Source organism: Sceloporus occidentalis, unplaced genomic scaffold (genome assembly GCF_023333645.1).
Source record: "Sceloporus occidentalis isolate IW3139 unplaced genomic scaffold, rSceOcc1.0.p SCAF_4, whole genome shotgun sequence".
Classification (NCBI taxonomy): Eukaryota; Metazoa; Chordata; class Lepidosauria; order Squamata; family Phrynosomatidae; genus Sceloporus; species Sceloporus occidentalis.
Window position 1 is genome coordinate 162,843,144 of NW_028316984.1, and position 24,906 is coordinate 162,868,049.

At 40.9% G+C, this 24,906-nt stretch overlaps 1 protein-coding gene across 4 annotated transcripts in view; it reads right to left on the reverse strand.

Moving 5' to 3' along the window:
• Positions 1 to 6,080: 6,080 nt before the first annotated feature.
• Positions 6,081 to 24,906, reverse strand: part of SYNDIG1L (synapse differentiation inducing 1 like) — an 80,920-nt gene continuing 62,094 nt past the window's right edge. For 3 of the 4 annotated variants that reach the window (XM_089523563.1, XM_089523562.1, XM_089523564.1), the window contains exons 3-4: positions 24,489 to 24,626; positions 6,081 to 9,128 (exon numbers count right to left, since the gene is read on the reverse strand). In XM_089523563.1, coding sequence (XP_089379689.1) covers positions 8,970 to 9,128; positions 24,489 to 24,626 — 297 coding nt within the window. In that variant the 3' untranslated portion in view covers positions 6,081 to 8,969. The remainder of the gene's footprint in view (positions 9,129 to 24,488; positions 24,627 to 24,906) is intronic. The other variant, XM_089523565.1, reaches the window with a different exon arrangement.

The window sequence follows — 24,906 nt, forward strand, 5'->3', positions numbered from 1 at the left end:
CTTCCTGACCCAACTTTTTGTCTCAGGTCCAAAATACACGGCAGAAATAATCCCGTTTGAGACTGCTTTAACTGCTCTGGTTCAATGCTCGAGAATTCTGGGAACTGTAGTTTTGTGAGGCATTTAGCCTTCTCTGTCAGAGAGCATTGGTGCCACAACAAACGACAATTCCCAGGATTCCCTAGCCAAGGCAGTTAAAGCAGTCTCAAACTGGATTACTTCTGCAGTATGTTTGGGACCTTGGAGAAAGAGTCACCACTGTTGTGACAGTTCATTTTGATGGCCTTTTGCCATCCCTTTCCCATCTCTACCATATCTTTTTGGTAATGTCAGCAATCCTGCCCACCTCAATCATGTTATTTGTATAGTGTTGTAATGGAGTCAGGGCTCACAGTTTTAAAGCTCTGGGAACTTTTTTATTATTAGGGGCAATTACATCATCTGTCATACTACTCAGGCTTTACAAATGAGATATATTGTGAACTGTCTTCTCATGATATAACCAAAGTACAACAATCTCAGTTTAGCGATTTTCACTTGTAGCAATAGTTCAAGATTGATTTACTCTGAGGTCCCATTCATTTATCTTTTGAATTCTCCATGGTATCTGTAGAACTCTTCTCCATTACCACATTTCAAATGAGTTGGTTTTCTTCCCTGTCTAGTTTTCACAACCATATACAAAAACAGGACATATGGCCTGGGTGGTTCTGACTTTGGCTTTTAATGATATATGTTCTCACTTGTGGATCTTAAGGAAGAAAGGAACAATTAGAACAGCCATTTAGCCTTGATTGTATCATCATCCACAATGTCCTCGGATCTTTTCTCCTTTTCTCCTGGGAACCTTTCCTTGGGCTTATTCCAACTTACATTTAAACTGGTGTGTGATTTGCCTTCATTCTGTGTTGGTAAACTGATTCCAAAAGGCCTATCGTTCCCACTATGAAAGCGGATCTTTTCATTATCCCCTTGTAATTGCTTCGTTTTTGGCACTATTGTTGTCCCCACTGTGGCACTTCAAAATGCATGTCAATCATCTGTGCATCATCAGTGATGTAAGTGGCAGCCTGGCTTGGAAACTATTTTATATATATAAGATTTGATTGATTGATTTTGCAACTACTTGCAATCAGTGAGGCAAGTAGCTGCAAAACCAATTAATAGAATCTTCTATCAATTTTTCTTAAAAATGATAGACGATTTGATTGATTGGTTTTGCACTCACTTGCCTCACTGATTGCAAATAGTTGCAAAATCAATCAATTAAATCTTCTATCAATTTATTTTTTTAAAAAAGTCATGCACCCATAAGGCATGCACCCACAAGCATAAATGCAGTGCTGCGGGGGGGGGGGGGGGATGGTGGATGTATCAAAAACTGAGGAGGGTGTACCAAAAACTCTGCCATTAGTCCCTCTCTTCCAGAATGATGTGATTCAGATCCATCATTCCCACTTGTTGAACATACTTCAGAATCGATTATTTTCAAAAGAATCGCTAAGAAACTAGTGTCTGAAAAAACAGGTGGTTTTTTTTGCATTTGCCTTGCTTTATTGGCACAGAAATCAATCAAAATAGGATCGGAACTGGTTTCATGAGAATGACGGTCATATATCCTGATGAGCAATTTGTTTTAAATCATAGTGGGGATGTGCCCCTAGTGTTCCTAAAGGTCATTGCTACATCTCAAGAACATGCTGACTCCAGATATGAAATATGAAAATATGGGGACTCCAAATACAGAACAGATTATGTAAGGTGTACTAACAACTCGTAGACTTTATATGGATGATCAAAATCCATGGAAAAAAGAAGAAATTATGAGTAATGGGGGGGGGGGGAGTGCGTAAGTAGAGAGAAAGAGAAAGAACAGACAGATGGCAGTAAATTGCTCCTACAAATTGCCTACAAGTTAGTGAAGAATATGTGAAGGTCAGAACCAAATCCTTCTATTATGACATTCCTCCACTCATTGCCCACTTCAACCATGGGCATCTGGTTTTGTTAATCCCAATAGTTTAGTGCTGCCTTTAGTAATAATCCCTTTTCCATGTTCTTGCCCACATCAAAGTCCAAAAGATTAATGTGTTCTTCTTTTTTGACCTTTTATTACTTTTTGTAATATAAAACATAAGGGGACTCTGAGAGGAATCTTCTGAACAGATTTCATGTGCTTCAGTATGGCTCAAATACTTTAGAAATAGCAGACATTAACATGCTACTTTAGAATAAAATGTATATCTGAACTATGCAGAACATGCTGAGCCTCTCTTACAGAATGGCTACAGTGTGCACAGAAAGATCCAAGGCAAGGGATGACAGGCAGCTGTCTCCTGTATCTTTAGACACAGAATTGAGAAGCTGGGAAAAGAGAATGAAAAGTAAAGTCTAAGAAGGGAAAGGTGATGCACCAAATCTCTCTCTGGCTTTTTGCAGAAAGTATTATTACATTCTTCCTATTAGAAAGCACTTAAGGTAAAAAAAAGTTAACACTTCTCATTATCCATAGTATTTTAAATCTGAATTTCGTACATAAACATGGGATGGACATCATGCAGCCCTCCAGATGTCATTGCATGATAACTTTCAGCCTTTCTCATAAGGGATGAGGCTAAGGCTGATAGGAATTTCAGTTCAACAACATCTGAAGGCAAAACAATTCCAACTCAGTGAAGCCCTCAGAAAAAATGGGGTGGGTGTGGTAGATTGGGGAAAACATATTTCTAGATGGGTGAAGTGCATTCTACATCAATGGCAAACTATTCAACTGAAATAAAAATCAACTGGGGAGAGTTGTGTAAAGGGACTTGGCAAATGCATGTGGCCCATTCTTTACCTCTCTCTTACCTACTCTGATATTAATATTTTAATGCATTTGTATAGATGAAAAGTGCTTTTCCTTAAAACAATGACAGGAGTCCAGAAATGGGGAAGGAGAACACTTGCCTTCTGGTTTCTCTCCGGAGCTGCCCCTTGTTCCCACCCTTGTTGTTGACTGGAGGTGGCCATGAAGCCAGTCACATTCATTTCTTCCTTTCCAGTTATCCCTTCTTAATCCATTCTCGCATCTTGTCTTAAATCTCCTCCAGTATCCCTTCCTAAATCAGGCACACTCCATTAACAAAACCTCTGACAAAGAAGGTCCTTTTTTACAAAGTTTTTTTATAACCCTAGTTTTCCTTCTCATCCTCTGCCAAGCTGAGAGGGTTTTTTTTTAGCTGCATCAGCATCAGAAGGATGATGAAAGCTGGGATGTAGATATGTGTTTTTTCAGTGTCAAATTGCTGCAAGGTTTCTGCAGTAAGCAATGCAATAAAGCTTGATTTGGTAAAGAATGGGAATTCTGTTCTAGCCAACTGTACAGTAGCTGTGTGTCTCCTTGAAACAGGCAAAATAAATAGCAGCTAATTTCAGAATCTGTTACTAAGCATGTGTGGACAATAAAACACAGAGGGGGAAAAAGGGAAAGCAAACATGCCTACATCACAAGCTACCCCCAGTGTGTGTGTATGTGCAGGGGGAAGCATGGACCTGTACATTTGACAAACAGAATGAAAACTATAAAAAAATAGAGGCTGATGAAAGAAAAAATAATCTTTTGGAAGCATTTTGGAACAATCTTTCAGTGGTCTCCAGAAGGATAGCAATAACAATAACAAGTACATTTCTATATTGCTTATTAGTGAACTAGCACTCTCGGCCTAAGCAGTTTACCTTGTGTAAGCCAATTGCCCCCAACAAGCTGGGAACTCATTTTACCGACCTACAAAAGGATGGCAGACTTGGAGCCCTGCCTGGGATTGAACTCAGTCTTGTGGCTGCAGTACTGGCACTTAACCACTGTATCACCAGGGTTCCTTAGGTGGATCAAATGTGTTTGCTTGCTGCTTTTTTTTTAACATATGGAAGGCTTATCTGCCCTAGTCGTTCCACTCCACAGCCATATTGTTAATTTTGAATTAATAGTTTGCTGAAATATGTTGTTGAACTGCTCCCGTGTTTTGTCATACAGGAGATTATTGCATGAGAAAACAGGCATGGATTACATGCGGTTTGTATCCATCTCCGATAGATCTTACAGCACTGCCTCATGCCCGGGCAGTAGGCAGCCTGCATACAACCCAGGCTTCTCCTGCCACTTTTTAAGAATGGGATTTTCCCATTCTTGTAAAGCTGCTGGAGATGCCTGGGTTGCATATGGGCTGCCTACTGCCTGGGCATGGGTCAGTGCAGTAAGATTAGTTGGAGACAGATACAAACCTCATGTAACCCACACCTGTTTTCCTGTGTGATAATCTCCATAGTGAGCTATCCCAAAGCTTTCTGTTATATCTCTGCCTCTGGTATCACCTTTTCAATAAAAAAGGGAATAGTCAGAAATAGATCGGGTTTCTAAACTAAAGGTATAGCTTTATCCCCATTTGGATGCTTCTAGACTGTTGAAGTAATCTGGTTTGACACCACTTTAACTGCCATGGTTCCATGCTGTGGAATTCTGGGGATGGTGGTGCTCTGATGCCACAACAAACTACCATCCCCAGAATTCCATAGCAGTTAAAGTGGTGTCAAACTAGATTATTTCTGCAGTGTGGAGGCAGCTTGAGTTTCTCACTGCTGCCCCTGCATACTTTTTCCTTTCATCTTAAGTCTCCAAAACTTATTTATTCTTGAGACATCCTCTGCTTTTTCTTCTGCTGACAGTCACACTTCCCAGCTTCATACAGTGGAAAGAGAGGTTGGGTGGCCATTCCAAGCTAAATCTCTATGGCAACATTGCTAGCTTAGGGCTTCTTCATGACCAAATGTTCACTTCTTTGTACTGCCTGGGATACACACTGGAGGCAATACTGAGCGCTCTCTCTCTCTCTCTTTCTCTCTTTTTGGCATTTCATTCGGAAGATAATTCTCTGTGTCCCTGATGGCCACTCTGTTCATGTGTAAGCAAAACACAAAGCAATAAATACCATGTTCTTTCAGGGAGGACATAAAATATAGGCTCTGTCCAGCACAAAGGCCTGAAGAAGCAGCACACCTCTTTCCCGTAGTAGTTTGAGGATTTCTTGTTTGTCATCCCAAACCTAAAACCTGTCAATACCTCTTTTCTGGGCTTTGATAATTAACAAACAAGTATTTTACCCCTCAGGCTATCAACAGAGACAAAATTAATTCCTTGCCTCAGGAAAGAATGATTTCTTGGTTTAACACAGCTCTTTTTTTTTTTTTTTTTGTCTGTAGAAACAAAGGCTGGCGAGATATACAGAGATTCCCAAACTTTGAATCCTCCAGGTGTTTTGGACTTCAACTCCCAGAAGCCCTAGCCAGTTTGGACAGCAGTCAGGAATGCTGGGATCTCAAGTCCAAGACGTCTGGAAGACTAGGGTTTGGGAACCACTAGACTTGTGTATTGCCAGTTATTTCACCAAGGAACAGATCACATCACCTCTCCATTCCTGTTTTCTTTCCACACTTCTTCTCTTTCGTGCCTCTTCTCTGTTAAGCAAGTCTGTTTCTTACTAGCTGTTCTGGTGATGTTTTTATTTATTTATGTACAGTAGGCCCTTGATATCTGCTAGGGTTTGGTTCCAAGATCCCCCATGGATACCAAAATCCATAGATCCTCAAATCCCATTAAATACAATGGGGTAATAAAATGGTGTCCCTTATATAAGATGGCAAAAATAAATAAATCAAAGATTGCTTTTTGGAATTTATATATATTTTCAAATATTTTCAAATTGTAGATGGCTGAATCTGTGGCTAAGGAATCCGTGGATACAGAGGGCTGACTGTATTGCAATTTATCCTGTGTACCTTGGATCCTTTTTTGGGAGAAAAGTGCATTAAAATAAATTGTTTGCTGTAGGTAGGTTTTTATCTGTATCTTATTTGATGACTATGTAAGGCACCGTGTAAAATTTACAGTGCTATATAAATAAACTTTAATAATAAATAAATAAATAAATAAATAAATAAATAAATAAATAAATAAAATTTTTACACTACCCATTTTCCAAGAGGTTTGGGGCACTTTCCAACAACATTGAAACATTTAATATTTGAACTATCCATAACAAAAAGGGACACACACACACAGTAATAAAAAGGGAGAATGGCGCTTGTACACATCCCTTGCTATCAAATGCATGTGTGAATAACAATAAAAAAAAGACTTACAATATTTTCAAGAGCTTCAGGCATAGGTAGGCCTTTTCTTGTTGTTACAGGATTTTATGTTGACTCCAACTCACGGCAACCCTATCACAGGGTTTTCCTGGTAAGACTTATTCAGGTTTCCCATTGCCTTATTTTAAGGCTGAGGGAGTGTGACTTGCCCAAGGCTACCCAGTGGGTTTCCATGGCTGAACATGAGGCTAGTCTACATGGAAGTGTATTGTGTACATTGCTGAAGATTTTTACAAGTTCACATCAATTGTTAATTGTCTTCACTTTCCTGTGCAAATTTATGTCTATTTGCACCTACTTATCCTCCCTCTGCCAAAAATGCATGTGAAGCTAGACATGCAATAATCTACATTTCTGCACATCTCCGCAAAGTGCTTTTTCTGCAGAGTTTAAGGAGTTTTTCATGCAAAAAGCCTGAACTCCTGTGAATTGAGTGTGGCCAGATCTCATTCTACTTGACTGGAATCAGGAGTATTTTAATTGTGTAGACTAGCCCAGGAATTCAAATCCAGGTCTCCTGGAGTCCTAGTCCAGCACTGAAACCACTGTACTTCCTCGGCTCTTTACTGAGATCCAAAACACACTGCAGAAATAATCTAGTTTGAGACTGCTATAACTGCCCCAGTAATCCTAGGAACTGTAGTTTTGTGAGACATTGAGCCTTCTCTGTCAGACAACTCTGAGGCCACAATAAATTACAATTCCCAGTATTCCGTAGCACTGAGCCAGGGCAGTTAAAAGTAGTCTCAAACTGGATTATTTCTGCAGTGTGTTTTTGACCTAAGGCTGCAGCTGCACTGCAGAAATAATCCAGGTTGACATCACTTTAACTGCCATGGTTCAGTGCTATGGAATCCCAGGATCTGTAGATTTATGAGACACTTCTCTGTCAGAGAGCTCTGGTGCTGAAACAAACTACAATTCCCAGAATTCCATAGTATTGAGCCATGGCAGTTAAAGCAGTGTCAAACTGGATTATTTCTGCAGTGTATATGCAGCCTAAGAGGAAATTTCAAAGGAGAGTACCTAACCAGCAAAAAACAATGTGTCTGCCATAGGCTTCCTTGGTGTAGCAATGAAAAGATTCCCAGATAATTATATATGGTTTTATATAGGAAGAGGCTTTGTAGATTAATACCAATGCCATGAATTGTGCCATCACACATACTACACATATGCCGGAACATTTCTGGCAATATGCAGGCATGGCTCAGCTTTTGAACACTTTTTATGGGATCCTCTTATTTGTTCCAAAGATAAAATCAAGCCAAGGTTGAGAACAAAGATTTGAATCAGGCATAGAGGAAAAGGGTATTTAGGGAAGTGTAATGGATATACCAATGACACTGTACCTTTACATAATAAATTATTATTTCACCAAACAAATGCATGCATAGCTTAAACAAGATAATGGATGGAACAAAATCCTGAAGGATTTCACAGTGAAGACATAATAAAGGTTTGACCATAACCATTCTCTTTGCTCCTCCTGCCAGGTATGACCTACAAGACAACCCCACATATACAATCAGCTCTATGTGTTCATATTAAAACCTCATTAAAATAATAAATGAGGATTTAACAGAACTAAAGCAGCTCAAGAATTCAATTACTCTTATTAGTACATAAGGGGATATAGAATTGCCACCTTAATTTATGTATGCCGTTTCATAGGAAATTTTTAATGGTTGCTATATTTGTTTAAAATATGAAAATGTAATAATCATAAAATGTTTTATTGACATTTTTTTCTTCTGAGGTGTGGCCATTAATCTGATTCTGTGGAGTATAGTTTTCTACACTTTGGAATGTGTTTCTAGATGCAGTAAAAAGCAGTCATACCACCTCAACCTCTCAGTGTGACTTTTCCACATCATAGTGGTTCTGTACACCCACTAGCTTAATACTTAATTTAAAAGCTAGTAGGCCTTGGGAATTTCCCAAACCCCATCAATGTGCTCAGTTATAATAATCATAATAAGTAATACTCAAACTATTCTTCACTGGCTTATTTAAAACAGATGTGTATCTTGAGACTGAAGTTATGGCTGAATGTCACCCTCTAAGGCCTTATCATTATGGGATGAGACTGTGGGGAAAGCCTGACACATGAGTTGTAGCAGGAGAGGCAGATTATGTGAACAAAGGCTGTAAAACCTCTGAAAGAGAACTTAGATCAAAGCTGGCTTCATGATAGGTAGTTACCCAAGGGTGAATTAATACGTAGTATTTGATATTGCAGGTAGTGTCATCAGCATAAAATGTTAATATCCTGACAAATACTGTTTTGCCATCACTGCATAGCCCTCAGTCCTATCTTCCAAAGGAAAGACTTTAAATGAATTGAATATTCCACAACATTTCACTGTGTGCCCTGAGTAAGACAGAAGCTTGGATCCAACAGGTGACTGAACTTCACAAACAGCGAGTCTAGCACACAAGAACATCAGTTTCAAAACACCCTGCAGACAACAATTTAAAATTCATCCCAACCACCCTTTTTATTCCTGGCAGTCTTGAAATCCAGGCTTTTCAGACTGTGCTATCTTCCCAATGAAGGGTTTTGGATTTTTTCGGTTTGTCAGTCGAAGATGTAAAGTAGGTCATAGTCTATTGTTCATCTGAAAAATAATGAGTCCACATAGACAGTTTATTTGAGCACAGATCTCTGTATAGAAAAGGCTGCATTGTAATCCTTGTCAGCACTGTGTCCCCTGTTTCACAGGAAAGTACATAATTCAAGAGAATTATCCATTGTCATGCGCATCATGCAAAAGTTGCAATTATACATGGCCACCTTTAGATAGGTAAGCAATCAATGCTACGATTACTCCGACATATACCCCCGTGCCGATGGTAATGGAGAGTGCAGCAAGGAACAGAGCTCTTCGGGAAGCTGAACTCGCCAGGTGGAAGTCTCCCTTAGAGATGGCCTTACTTGTCTAGAAACAAACAAACAAAGAAAACAATACTTGGGTAACTTGTCAATATAACATAGTTATTCATACTTAACCATATTAGCAGTCTTTCAAAGAAGAGACCAAGGGCAGATCAAAGGCATGCTGAGACCTTAACCTGTGCCATGTTTAGGAGAGCCTATGTTATTGCCAATAACTTGTATTATTTTAACTTTTTTTTTAACAAATTAGGGGTCTCTTATAATCTGAGGCACTAATGTATCACTTACTTAGTTTATATACCTCATCACTTGAGAAGAAATGCTTTTCTACTTCAAAAAAAGTATGTGTGGTGTATGTGTGCATATAAATAGAAGTATATTAAAAGATTAGACTGAAAAAAAGTATGTTTGAGTGTTCAAATTGGACTGAAGAGAACCTGGTTCACATTATTATTTGCAATACAAACCTCCCTGACCAGTCAACATTCCTGAGCCTACCAGCTTGCAGGGTTGCTGTGATGATAAAAAAAATGAGGGGATCTTCTATACAGTCCTGAACACCTGAAAGGAGTAGTGTGGCAAAAACTGGTGGTTGTGTTCATCAGTGGTTAGTGGCCTAATACCTATAGCATGGACCAGACCAGACTGTGGACTCAGGCCATGGAGCACCACAGATTGTGTTATGAACTGTTCTGCAACAGAACAGATTCTTCCAAAATGACTGTAAGATGCCCTGAGTCTGTAGGATAGGGCAAGATATTTTATTAAATAAATATAATAAATAGCTCTTTATGTAAAGGGATCTTGCAGCACTTTTGAAGCTAACTGAAAGACAGAAGTTGGCCAAAACAGAGAGGCCAAAAGTTCTGGTTCCGACCACATTGGGGGTGTGGCATTTACATGCACATGCCCTGAATCTGTCCAGAAGCTGTGCTGCGGCTGCCTCTTTGTGGAAGATCCAGGCCAAAAAGGAGCAGTAAAATGCCATTCCTTTTGCCACCCTGGTACAAAACCGTGGTGGCTGTCCAGATTGGGGCCAGGCACGTGCAGTTGCCATGGCCATGGCACGATTGGCACCTGTGAGGCTGTGGGCCACACTTCCTGGCCTGTCTGCTTGACTCCATTGTTGGCATGAGCTTTTGTAGACTTCAGCCTACTTCCTCAAATGCATCCCCTGAAGAGGAAGCTGCCACTGTGATGAAGGTGGTAGGGGCACCCCCTTTCTCACCCGGAAGTGGGAGGAGGGCCTGACTGTCACCCCTCTTCTGAGTTGTCATCTGATAGCCCCACATCCCTCTTGTTACACCACCAGTGCCTCCAGCATTTCACAGAGGCAAACCAAGACACACATGAAAGCAAAATCAGAGTGAAGAAGAACACAAAAGCTTGGAGAGGTGGCAGCAGTTTGCTTTTGCCTGAATTGAACTGGGAAAGGCAAGATTTCATCCCTCCTCTTCTTTCTCCCCTGCTGAGTTAATACAGTGAAAAGCACTTTTGCACTTTGTTCTCAATTTGCAACAAGTGAAGCAAGGTGACATTTTGAAAACAGCTGAAAAAGTGGGAAGACAGAGGATTAATTGGGAGTGCCCCTGTCAGACTGTAGGGTATGAAACAAATAAGGGATGGCTATTTATTAATGTATTTGATTTATAACCCCCCTCTGTCTCCCAAGTCTGGGATGTAAGACACCTCACAAAATATTTTAAAATAGATTTCCAATAAAACATAATAAATTCTGCACATTAAAATACAAAATAAATCAATTGTTCTATTAAAACACAAATTAAACTAGTTTTAAAACAGCAGACTAATAACAAATGTACAGTAAAATATTAAAAAGTTCAGCACATCCCATTTAATGTGTCAGACCTGCACTGCATTAGTAGAAGAATATATGGCTATGATCACGATACTTGTTTATGAAGTTTCAGAGGCATTGTGGGGAAATAATGCAAAATATTTGATTTTAATCTGAACTAAGATGTTTATCTAAGATGTTTATGTACTAAGATGAACTAAGAAGTCATCCCTCCTATGCTGTTGCTTTTCCTCGATATTGACTTAAACTCAATGAAATATTTACAATGAGAAGTTGAACAAACAACACTTTATTATAACATTACATATAATATTTTCATGCTGTCTGTCCTTTTTCCTTTTCGTCACAGCCTAACCTCCTTTAGGCTATATCCATACAGGGATCTCAAGAATTAAAAAATGGCAACTAAGTTGTAAACTACACAACTCAGTGTCAATAGGTAGTGATGTCAACAAACAGCTTTCCTATGCCAGATCCTGCTTTTCCGATAATCTTTCTCTGAACTAAAATACTAAAGTGAGAGCATAGGACACCTTTTTTGCTGATGTGCTTGTACATACTAACCTCAGCTTCCCACTGGCCTTAATTCTAGAGAGAAGGGTTTGCTTTCACCATGTTCCTCCTTTTCTTTCTCCATGTTCTAGTCTCCTGGGTGGTTAAGAAACATGCAGAATGCTCTTGCTTGTTTTTAAACACTTTCAGGGAAGCCTCACATCCCCACTCACTCACTACCTCTTCCAAGACTTCCACATCTTGTCATGATTGCCGTATTCCTCCATTTATCTATCAGCTTGCTTGCTTTACTTGGTGTGAAAGTGAAAGTTGCAGCAGGTCTTTAATGGTTGGCTCTGTGTCAATGGCACTTTGGGTGGGCTGCTACTCATATTTGGCTTCTTAGGTGAGTTTAAGTTTGGGACAGGAACATCAGTATAATCAATATTTACAACCTCCCTTTCACCCAGAATTAGAACTCCATGTAGCTTGTGGAGAAGTAATCAGGGTGGTGGTAATGATGGAATAAACTACCAGAGGCCAGTAGTCTGGTGTGTGTGTGTGTGTGTGTGTGTGTGGCCTGACCGTGCTACATGTGTTTTTGTCCTTGTTGGTAACATCATTATTTGGATGGATGTTTTTGACATCCATTGTAAAACCAGTGAATTTCAAAGAAAATAATAAGAGGAGTCCAAGTTTGAAATTGCATGTCAGGTTCTTAGTGTGCCAGAGGCTCAAAATTACTGCCACATAGCCCAGGAAAAAAGCTGACATCCTCACAAGTTGCTCCTGCAGCTGTCAAGAGAAGCAGCCCAAATGTGAGAGCCAAGAAGGAAAATCCTCCCACCTCCAACCAAGGCTGAATGCAGGTAGCTCCAAGCAACAGAAGAGTTTATCACATGGGAGGAATTTCTCTTAATTTCGAATGAAAAAAAAAAGTGGGGCCAGAACGCATTCACGTCCAATTTCTCGTCTGATAACGTCCAGAAACTTTCCCCTGTTTCTTCTCACCTGCTGCACGAAATGGCAGCCTCTCATTCCACCCTATCTGCCTTCTTTTCTCCTAGGACACTGCAGGCATAACCAGCAGGAGGCCCCTCAGGCAGCAGGTTTCTGGAGTTTCTCCCAGTAGGAAGTCTAGGGGGGAGGGAAGGGGAGGGGGAGGAGATGGGAGAAGAAAAATCCTTTCCAGATCTGTCCCCTTCATGCACAGCCAGGAGCCCTTTTCCTCTCAATCTGAAGACACCCCCCTGTTTAGAATCACTTACATGGCCATCTTGCCTATAGTTACACATTAACAGCCCCCATCCATTGTGCAGATCTACTGTTGGTGAACAGGTGTCCCTAGCTAGGTTGTCACCTGGGAAAGGTGTATTTTTGCCCCTTCTGCTGCTCTGTACTTGAACTTCCTCCCCTGGGAGAAAGCTCGGCCATGGAACAACTGGAAAGGGCACATGTTCACCCCTCCTGCACCAAAGGGGAAGGAAGGTCTAACTGGGTGTCACTCCACCTCTGGGGCGTCACCCTGTGCGGTCCCCCCCACCAATTGCTGCCACTGAGTGTCCCTTTCTCAAATTTTTCACCAGGGTCTGAGCTCAGTTTTGGTAGCCCCGGGCTCAAGATCACAGTTCTACAGTATACAGATATTTCCTGACTCCTAGGAGGTCAATACAGAAGTTACCAAATACACATACAGACACACACACAGAGTATCATTCAAAGTGTGAATTACTGTGGGCCGCTTTGTATTGCATCCTACCAGCTACTTTATTATGTACTTAAGTTTCTTTGAGGCATAATTACATCCTTTAAAGAGATCACAAAATTCCTTTGAACACAATGCGTTTGGATCAGTGGCAAGTGTTGATTCATTTCTTTCCTCTTCAACCGTTTTTTCCCTCTTCACAACAATTACAATGCCACTGTTCACTAAGAAATTCTGGCTGGAGAATGAATGACTATTTACTTTCTATATTTAGCAGAGTTTAGCCAATACAATATTAGAGTTCTGTCCGTAAGGCAGAGTTGACAGTTTTCATTTACTATCCTTTTCAGTGTGGTTTCACCCAAAGTTTGCAAAAAATGACCTTTTGGACTACAGACTCAACCTGTACCAGAATCCCACTGGCAATGTTGATTGACAGAAGGCAGAAAAGAAAGCACCATACTCGTGTGTCCAGTGTGGGGTTTCCAATATTTCATGGACTCAGATCTTGGTAAAGTGGGATTCTGGTACAGTGCAATTCTGGTACAGGTTGAGCCTGTAGTCCAACAGGTCATTTTGCCAGTTGTAGTACAAAAATAACTTTCCCAAGATCTGAGTCCATAAAATAATTTAAATCCCATGCTGGACACATGAATACGATGTTTTCTTTTCTGTCTTTTAATCGGTGTTGCTAGACCCATATTGGCACACAAAGATGGCACACAAAGCCATTTTTGCTGAAACGTGGAATGGGGAAGAGGAGGAAAAGGCGTGCGCTTGTTCTTGCTCATCCTGGCCATCCCAGGCTTTCAGCTGCCTCTGGAGAGACAGCTGAAGGCCTGGGAAGTTGCAGGGGAGAAGAAGTACCACCCCAGAGTTCCCACCCCCATAGGGCAGAAGTACCACCCTGGAAGTCTCTTTCCCCCCAGAAGTTCTGCCTCTGGCACAGGGTAACACCCAGTACTGGAAGGCCGTTTTGTTTGGGTACTTTGTGTCTAAAAGGTTTGCCATCACTGTAGTACTCTTAAATGACTCATGGCTCAAATCCACAGGGCACAAACTGGTACAAAAGTTGCATATGCTAATTTATATATGCAAATTAAGAAGTAATTATTAGGGTTTATTTAAATTTCATAGAAGGCGAGGCTTACCAATAATTTTATCAGTGAAATAACTACAAACAGAATAAATTGTTCAGTTAACTTGCACCATGCCCCACATCACCTTGTGTAGTTCCTCTTCCGTTGCAGCAGGCTGCACCAGAAGGAAAGGAAATGGGTTTGAGGGCCATTCTCTCTGCCCTGTTGAAAGACCACATCTACAAGTTGACCTTCAGGACAAGTCACCACTCAAAATGATTTTTGCAGGCTGTAACTGAGGATGGCGACTCAGGTAGCAAGGCTGTTAGTTCAGCCCTCCCGAAAGACTTCTTACTTTTTAAAGTGTGCCTTTATCATCCCTATTTTCTGTTGTATTGTATATTTTTAGACAGTAGGTTGGGACTATCATTTTTATTTAGTGTATTCAAGACACTCTGGGAGTCTTATTAGCTGTAGGACAGGATGAAATAGGAATAAACAAATGACTATTAATATGCAATTGTGTGAATGCAAAAAACAGAAAAGAAAAGAGTGGGAGGTAGATTTTTACAGGGCCTTAAACTCTTTCTCATACACACACACACACACACACACACACACACACACCTAAAAATGACCACATTAGCACCAAAATGTAATTTTAAATACAGTGTTGCTGCAAAGCAAGCACAATTGGAGAGCTGACTTCAATTTCTCAATTCTCACCCAAATCTTGTTCTAAATGTAATAATTTCCCCTCCATTTAATTACCCAAGCCATCCTGTCATTATTACTTTTAAAAAACCCATATAAAATAAAAGAATGTATTATTCCATTCAGAATCCTGGATGAATTGTGGCAGGAATGAGTAAGGTGGAAAAGGTTTAGGAAAAGGGATGAGGATTAGGACCGTGAACAAAGGGGGAGGTAGAAAAAAAGGACAGGCAAATTCGGGGAGGAAAGGGGAAAAAAAGAAAGGGAAAGGATAAAGCAATTACTAGGCAGTGCTGAAAGCAGAGAGAGACCTTTAAACAAAGGAAAAGGAAGGACAGTAAAGGCAGAGAGTGCAGAAAGGTGATTTTTCATTTTCTCTGTTCTGTCCCAGTCTCTTAGATTAGTCCCCATGTGATAGGGATTAATAATATTTCATCAAACCCACCATATACCCACAAGAAGACACACAGAAGCAGCACATTACATACTACCTATAGTCCACAACTGGGGGGCAAAGAAGATGCCCAAAGATAAGAGCAGCCGCGCCCTATGAAGACCAGCTGAGGTGGGTACCCTTCAAACCCTCCTAGGGTCCTCAAAAAGTGGTGTCCCCTTCGATCATTTAGTAGCATCCTTTCTTTGTTTTTCTCCACTTCATTATAATAGGTTGAAATGCCTCTTCTTTATAATGGAGATTATTGTACTGCCCTTCCCCATTCTTTCCTCCTAAGCTAAGTACAGGATGTAAACTTTTAAACGTGGAGTTTATCGCATGCCTCTACGCCCAGGCAGGAGGCATCCCGTACCCGATCCAGACTTCTCCCTCACTTTTTGAAAGAACAGGACTTTCTCGTTCTTTACAAGGTGCGGGAGAAGTCCAGATCGGGTACAGGATGCCATGATTGGGTACGGGATGCCTCCTGCCTGAGCATGGAGGTGTGCAATAAAATCCGTGTTTAAAAGTTTACATCCTATGCCTAGTTTAAGAAGAAAGGAGATTAGAAGATTATCACACATCTTTTTCTCCCAAGCTGGGCACTGGCTTAAACAGTTTAAAAACAGATATTATTGCATCCGTGCCCAGTTCAGAGGCATCACATATCCACTCTGGACTTCTCCTGGACTTTGCAAGAAACGAGTCTTTCCCATTCTTTGTGAAGTCCGTGAGAAGTCTGGATCAGGTATGTGATGCCTTTGAGCTGGGCACAGGGGTGCAGTAACTTCTATTTTAAAATGGTTTAAATGGGGCCAGCTCATCCATATAGGTGAACTAGGCAGCCACCTAGGGCGGCAAAATTTAGGGTGATTTTTTTGTATAATTTTTTGGCTTTTTGACTAATTCTCAATACTATGACAAGAGACTGGAACCTAGCTTTTATGTCATGTTTAGCTTTAACAAATGAAACAGTGGAAATCAAGGGGTGAAAATAATTATGAGGGGTGACAGGGGGTGACAAAATATTTCTTGCTTAGGGTGGCCAAATACCTAGAGCCGTCCCTGGGTTTAAGCAAGTGCCCAGCCCATGCTCAGCTCAGGACAGAAAGTCATGCGGTAATCTCCTTAGTTACCAGTACTAAGTTTTGAGAGCCACGGTGGTGTAGTGGTTTGAGCGGTGGAGTACAACTCTAGAGATCAGGTTCAATTACTCACTTGCCTTGCAGACAATTTCATTCTCCAGAAGGTAGAAGAGGCAACTAGGGGGCCAGCTAATTTAGATCTGAGCCTAACCAACAGGGGTGACCTGGTTAATGGGGTTGAAGTAGCAGAATGGGTGAACATGTTCTCTTGGAGTTTGCTATACAGCAGAAAGGGGAAGCTGAACATTCTAGAATTTAAGATACTGCAGCTGATTTCAATAAACTTAGGGAAATACTTGGTGTGAGCCTGTGGTCAGGAATACTGAAAGAGAAGGGAGTTCAAGAGGGATGGGAGTTTCTTAAAAGTGAGATCTTGAAGGCACAATTTCAAACAGTTCCAATGAGGGGGAAAAATATGAGACACCATTCTGGGGTGTCACTTGGTGTGCTCTGTACCCCCTCTCCCCCAATGATGCTATTGGTCCACAGCAAAAAGGAAAAACAAGGAAATGGTAGGGCTGCTGGGTGGAGAAGATGGCAAAATGCTAACAGAGAACAGGGAAAAGGCAGAACTACTCAACACTTTCTTTGCCTTGATCTTCTCTGAAAAGGAGAGCAGTGCTCAGCTTGGGGAAAATGGTGCAGATGATACAGTAGGGCAGTGTTTTCCAAACTTTGGTCCTCCAGATATTTAGGACTTCAGTCTCAGAATTCCTCAAGGACTGCACCCCACAGAATCCCCCAGGCAGCATAGCCCAAGACAGGGGGATTCTGGGTGTTACATTCCACCTAAAAAAGAAGCAGAGCCCTCCCTCCAGTCCATCTGGTGTCATCCAGCCATGGAGGGAGAGATGCAGGCCCAGCTCCATCGGGCCTGGCCTAGATTAAGAAGCTGAGCCCTCCCTCCAGTCCATCTGCCTTGGTCCAGGCCTCATAGGGAGAGAAGAACTGCTGGACCTGATCCCCTTCCCCACCACCATTCCCTTCTCCTTTTGTGTTGTATCTTTTTAGATTATAAGCCTGAGGGCAGGGAACCATCTGATTAAAAATAATAATAATTGTAAGCCGCTCTGAGAGCCTTTAGGGCTGAAGGGCAGGGTATAAATACCGTAAATAAACAAAATCCTGAATGTTAGCCCAACTGGCTAGGGCTTCTGGGAGTTGAAGTCCAAAACACCTGGGGGACCAAAGGTTGGGAAACATTGTAGTAGGGGAAATGCAGCACAAGTAAAGAGGTAGTACAGGAATACCTGACTACTCGACATGAATTAGTATCTAGGATTAGATAAACTACATCCAAGGGTACTAAAAGAACTGTCAGAAGAAATCTCAGAACCACTGTCAACAATCTTCCCACCAGACTGGAGGAAGGCAAATTTTGTCCACAGCTTCATAAAATGAGAGAAAGATGACCCAAATAATTATCGCTCAGTCAGCTTGACATCAGGCAATACTTAGAAAGGAATGCAGTGATTACTTAAGAATCAGCATTGGTTTCTCAAAAACAGGTCATGCCTGGGCAGATGAAGGTAATGCTGTGGATGTAGTGTATCTTGATTTCAGTAAGGTCTTTCACAAGGTCACCCATGATATACTTGCAAAAAAGCAAATGAATTGTGGTTTTGACAATTCTGCTATTAAGTCGATTTGTAATTGGTTGACTGACTGAACCCAAAGGTTACTCAACAATGGCTCTTCCTCATCCTGGAGAGAAATGACTAGCGGGGTGCCACAAGGTTCTGTCCAGAGCCCAGTGCTATTCAACATCTTTATCAATGACTTAAATGATGAAACAGAGGACAGGTTTATCAAATTTGCAGATGACAATAAATTAGGAGGGGTTGCTAATACCCTAGAGGGCAGGATCAGAATTCAAAATGACCTTAAAAAGCTGGACTAAAACTAACAAAATAAATTTCATCAGGAAGAAATGCAGGATACTACACTTGGGCAAAATATTTTATTAAAAATAAAATGCACAGATATAGGATGAGTAACACCTGGCTTGAAATACCCTCACCCCAGAAAATCCCAAGGAGCAGGGCTACTTGAATATTGAACCCACTTTGATCTATTAAGAAAAAGTGGGCTATAAATAAACAGTATACACACACACACACACACACACACACACACACACACATTGTGTAACACCAATTGTGGTTTGTTTTTTTTTTTTTGTTTTTTTTTTTGGTAAGCATTAAGAATAAACACAATTTTTCAGTCTAAGTTTTACCAGTTGTCTTCTCTCTTTTTCTTTCTTTTGTATTTACTAATCATTGTGTGTGTGTGTGTGTTAGGGTTGCACACTTTCACAAGAAAGCAAGTGTAATAGTAGAAAGTCAGTATTTGGAGGAAACCCAGTGTGGTGTTGTGGTTTGAGCACTGGATCAGGACTCTGGAGAGTTGTGTTTGAATCTCCACTTGGCCATGGAAATCCATTGGGTGACCTTGTGTGTGTCACACTCTCTCAGCCTCAACAGAAAGCAAAGGCAAAACTCTTCTGAACAAATCTTGCCAAGAAAGGCCTGTGATAGGTTCATCTTAGGTTTGCCATAGGGAAGACTTGAAAGCACACAAAAACAAGAGCATTAGGAGAGATATGCTGTCTACTTACGGTACTTAAGAGTTTTCTTATGTGGAGCAATATTCCATTCACACTAACAATGCAATCATACACTTATCTATTGAGATGTAAGCACCAACAAATTAAGCGGGACTTATTATTTTGTGCCTTCATCTCATTTCCAGTATATGGTGACATGAGGTTTTCTTGGCAAGATTTTTTCAGGGGCAGGGGAGGTTGCCTTTGCCTTCCTCTGAGGCTGAGTGAGTACGTCATCCAGTGGTTCCCATGAGAGAGCAGGGGTTCCAATCTTGTTCTCCAGAGTCCTTGTCCAATACCCAAACCACTACACCACAATGACTTTTTCATATGTAAAAATGTAAAGGATTGCAACCTAAACATTTCATTTCAAAATGACACTGGAATGCATAGCTATCTTTATGACTATTGTGTTTTTGCCAACAGACTCTTTCTTAAGTAATATCACTCCATTTATCTCCTGGAGTTAAAATCATTGTACATTATTTTCCACCACTCCCATCCATCCATATTTTTATCCTAACACCCACACTGTGAATTAGGTTAGCTTTAGAAGCTATGATTGGCTCAAGGTGACCATATGAGTGTTTTGTTGTGTGGAAGCTGGGATTTGACCCAATATACAATGTGCCTTGGGGTGGGTGTGAGTGCAGGCAACATGGATATGAGAGAGAGAGGTAATTTAGAGTGGTGTCTGATAAAACACATTTTAAATGCAGAATAATGTGTTATGTATTTATTAATTATATTGCACATTTGCATGCTGAAAGACAGACAGAAACACGACTGGATTTATTTATTTGAGCCCCTCATCCTTTTTTCCAGACATGCTAAATTCAGAAGATTAATTCCAAAGATTCTCTGCTTACATAACAATTCTTTGTGTGTTTCCTCATTAATAACTTTTGCCCTCTTGTTACTTGGTTACACTCTTTTGGCTGTATTCTGATGTTCCTTGACCACACATGTACCTATTTTCATCTGGGTAATGTTGAAATAGATGGGTCTTAAGCAGCTATAGCTTTTGGAGCAAGGATTGGCAGTTTTGGTCCCTTTTCAGGAATGTTTGGGCCACACAAAAAAATTTCTATCCTGATCTATCACAAATGTTGGATACCCCATGAGAGACCTCTTATACAGAGGGTAAGCCTTGTATAGCAATTAAACGCAAGGGGGAAAATTCACATTGGCTTCAACTGAAAGTGTTTCTTTTGTGCTTCATTGTTCATTAAGGATGGTATACAGAGGGAGGAGGATGAATGCTTCTCTCACCAGCTGAAAACCACTTTGAAAATTGTCATTTACATGGCAAATAAACTGAAGGAAAGCCACTGAAACCAAATGTCATCATGGCTTTGGAGAACAGACCTTACACCCTAGGCTGGGACGACTCAAGGAGACTTAACAACAACAGGCCCTAGTCTATCAATATAATGATAACAGGTAAAGTATGTTTCATTCATTGTACAAAAAATGGTTTTTAAGTAATATTTGGCCTGGGACAGATGAGTGGGAAGTGCCGTCACAGGGCCGATTCTAGGGCTCGGGAGCGCGCAACAACTGCACATTCCTGAGCCCTAGTATGTGCCGGCGGTGCCATTATTGTGTGGCACCACCCACATGGTGGGCATGTCCATGACACAAGCATGGTGCCACGTCTGGACATCATGGCGCCATGCTTGCATCACTGATGTGCCACAGTGTGCCAATGGCCACTCGTGACATCTGCGTGACGTCCCAAGAAGAACCCAGTTTTTCCTGGGTTCTTTTTGGGGTGGAGGGAGGCTGCGCCATTTGGCTGCTCTGGCCTCCCTTGGGAGCAGAAAAGGGCACCTCCAGCCTGCCCTTTTTGGGCAGTTTGTCAAGCCCCTTTGTTAACTTTTGGGGCACAGGGCTGGAATTTTTTGTTATCCTGACAGATGTGCCCTACGGACTATAGAATTTATATTATTGCATTCATACTTTGCCTTTCTTCCAAAACTGGAACTCAAGGGTAAGTAACATGTAGTTCTTCAGATGGTGTTGAACTACAACACACATCATCCCTAGTCACCATGGAATGAAGGTGATGAAAAATGCAGCCCAACAACATCTGGAGTGCCTACCATAGGTCCAAAACACACTGCAGACATAATCTAGTTTGAGACAGCTTTAACTGCCCTGGCTTAGTGCTAGGAAATCCTGCGAATTGTAGCTTATTGTAGCACCAGAGGTCTCTGACAGAGAGAACTAAATTTCTCACAAAACAACAGAATTCCCTAGCACTGTGCCAGGGCAGTTAAAGCAGTCTCAAACAGCCACTGAGAAGGCCTTGTTCTCACCAAACAAAAATGACCCTGAGTAGGATGATGGGACAGAGAGGGCCTCTCCAGATGATTTTAGAGCTCTTATGGGTTCATTGAGGGAGATGCACACCATTAAACTGCCTGGACTCAAACCATATATATAGCTTTATAGGTCTTTGAACTGTGCCTGGAAACAAACTGGCAGCCAGAGGAGCTATTGCAACAAGAGAATTGTGTGCTCCCTATAGCCAGCTCCAGTTAACAAACTGGCTGCAGGTCTTTGGGCCAGTTGAAGCTTCTGAGCACTTTTCAAAGGCAGCCTCCATGCTGAGCACATTACAGAAATCCAAAGGCACACAAAGAGGTCTGCCCTTGGGAACTTCCTTTATGGAGCAACAGGAAGACCCAGCACCCTGTGCTGCCACTGGAGCTTCAGACTGGAGTGAGTGACATGTTGGTATTTTGATCACATGAGGCTTTCAGTCCATGGGACCAAATCTTTCACTATCCAACATGTTCCTGCAATGGTAGCGGGGGTGGGGTGGGTGGGTGTTGGAGCTGACTATGCCAGGACTGAGTTTGCATCATTTTATTTCCCTCCTATTGAGAGCAAGGGGAAGAAATGTTCAAACAAAACAAATGCCCAAAGTAAAGGAAGGATGCTGTACTCCCTGCATTTTCTACTGTGCCAATGTATAGTAGGCTGGATTCTTCCTGGAGAAGTCCAAAGATATCTGGGAGGAAACATAAATGGTCACAGACAAGGTGTTTACCACCCTAGATGGGACCCTAAGTAGTACCTGAGGCTGTATTACCCCCACTCCCCTTCTGGCAATAAGAATCACATAAGAAGAAATTCAACTATAAAGAATTTTCTACCCTTTTGCAACACCCAAAATCTGTATCCTGAGGCAGCTGCCAGACTCTTCCTAATGGTAGGGCTGGACCTAACTGTCCCTCACTTATCATTCTTGGGTTGCTCTATTAATTTGTTTTTCCAGCTGACTTTTTTTTATTGCTACAGGAACTGCTGCAACAGAAACAACAGAAAGTTGGGTAGACCTTAAAGACTTACGTTTTATTTAGCATAAGCTTTTGGGGACTCCATTTGATAAAGAGAGCTAGATGCCTTTCTTGCTTCTCTAGTGTGTGTTTTTTTCATGTTGCTTTTATTGTTTTTAACTGATAATGGATTGGATCCAGAATATGCCTCCAATGGACATAAGGGAACTTACATCTATGGTAGATTTCTCATCATCCAGAAGAAACCTGTGCTGGAAGGGAGGGAGTGATAATTTTGTAACCCCTCCCAAGTCCCTTATACTTCTCATCTACTCTACCCTCCAGTATCACCTCCAGTATAGGGGTGAAGTGGTATTGGTGGTTGTGGGTGGGTAGAGGAATGTACATATATCACATTTCTAGGGGTGGCAACGTATGAAGGTAAATTCTGCACAGAGAAGAATGTCTTTTTTCCTGGCATGGGAAAGAGAAAACGGATCCAACTCATTGTTTCTTTTTGCTTTGTTTTACCTTTGTATTGTAAATTGTCTTGAAGCTGTATGTGAGAAGGCAAGGCAGAAACTCTATAAATAAATAAAATAAAACTGAGCCTTGGGTTAAGTCTATAAGCTTATGAAAGTCTTGGAGGGGGAAACATCACAGAAATCTTTTTCTTCCTACATTTGTTCATTCTTAATTAAAATCTAGGAGCTGATTTTTGCTAGATCAATTTGACTGCAACGAAAGGCAGCAGAAATCAATAGAAACCCTCCACTGTAATCCTCTAAAAGACAGTCTTTAAACTGCAAGTCTTTTAAGGTGCTTCATTTTCCTCAACAGTAAATATTTGATATACTTGGGAAATGCAGATGAACTTCAATCATGCATTTTATGAATAGCCACACAGGAAATTACTATTTAAACTGGAAATGATGAGTAAGGTAATGGTTAAAGGGAAACAAACAATGGGTTTTGCTAAAGGCAAATTCTCAGGTCAGATGTAACAAGTGGACTTCCTCAGCCATCAATCTCAGGACCTATTTTGTTCATTACAGGCCCTAGGAAGGGAAATAGTAGGTCACTGATGAAATTTGCAAATGACACCAAGTGCAGGAGCCTTCTAAGAGCAAAGATAAACTAGGTAATTATACAGGATGAAACAGAGTAATAGAATTGACTTTACATTCATTAATAAAGAGTAAATACATTTGGGGACAGTGTTTTTCTTTGTTTATTCATTAATTCATTTGTGTATGTTTATATCTCACCCTTTCATTGTCATGACAATGCTTAAGGCTGCTCTGTTGTCAACTCTGAGTCTCAAAAAGAGAGAAATAAATACTGCATAATTAGAATGTGGTTTATTAAGTTCTAGCAAAAAGCAAAAGTCCTAGGATTACCATATATACTCAATTATAGGTTGACCTCATGTATAAGTCAAGGGCAGGTTTTGGGGTCAAAATTATGGGTTTTGCTATGGCCTGTGGATATATTGAGAATAAAACTTAGGGGCATATAACTAAGGATCTAAAGGATGAAGCAAAGCAACACAATGTCAAAGAAGTTAGAAAATTCCAGCAGACATAACTTAAGGCAGAATGGATGAGAGACAAGTGCTTCCAGGACAGATTATACTCTTGCTTTTCACCAGGGGATGGTTTCTTCTTTTAAATAAGAGTTCAGATACAGTACTTACATTGAGCCATGGATAAGTCGACTCAGGGTTTTTGGGTCAATTTTTTGACCTAAATTTCTAGACTTATACATGAGTATATACAGTAAGAGCTTCAAAACTCAATTTCCTAGTACACATGAGGCATCTCTATGTACTGTCTGATGAACAAAACACAAGAGCATCAGGATGCAAAGAAATGTTACCCCCATTTCAAATTGCCCTACTACTTTTTGGTTTAATTTTTTTTTTAAAAAACTTTGAGTAATCCTGTTATATAGGAGTCACTCCAAATCTAGGAAGCCATCAAATAATTTCATGCTAACAGGGACTCTGTTAAATGGAACTGTATTGATTAATTCAACCCTTCTAGGCGCCTGTTAAAAAGCAGTTTAGTAAGCCAAAAAGAATACTATACATAGAAGGAGACATCAGCAGATGCAAATTCTTACCCCTTGAGAAAAGTAGAAGGCAGCAATTCCCAGAGGCCAGAAACAACAGAGCATTGAGAAAATAGCTAAGCCCAGGTGGTCTCGTGGGGGAAGCATCAGAAAATTATCTTCACTTTCGCTGTCACTTGAGGAGTCACTCTGGAAAGCAAATTAATTCAAGGATGGTGACCAATGGTGCATGTTAAGCCTGGCCTGCAGAGCATCCAGGAAGAGCAGCAGTCTGCACAATGCATGTTTGGACAACATTTTCGTACAGTTACATGGCAGGCAGACCATGGGATAGGAAATGTCCTCTGAAATATATAATGCAGACTCACATAGGCTGCTTTATCTGCAAAGAGCAGTGGCTAGTATGAACACTCCATCGGAAACTGCTGGCTTGCAAAGTTCTGGAGGATGACATATGGATGCCTCCTTC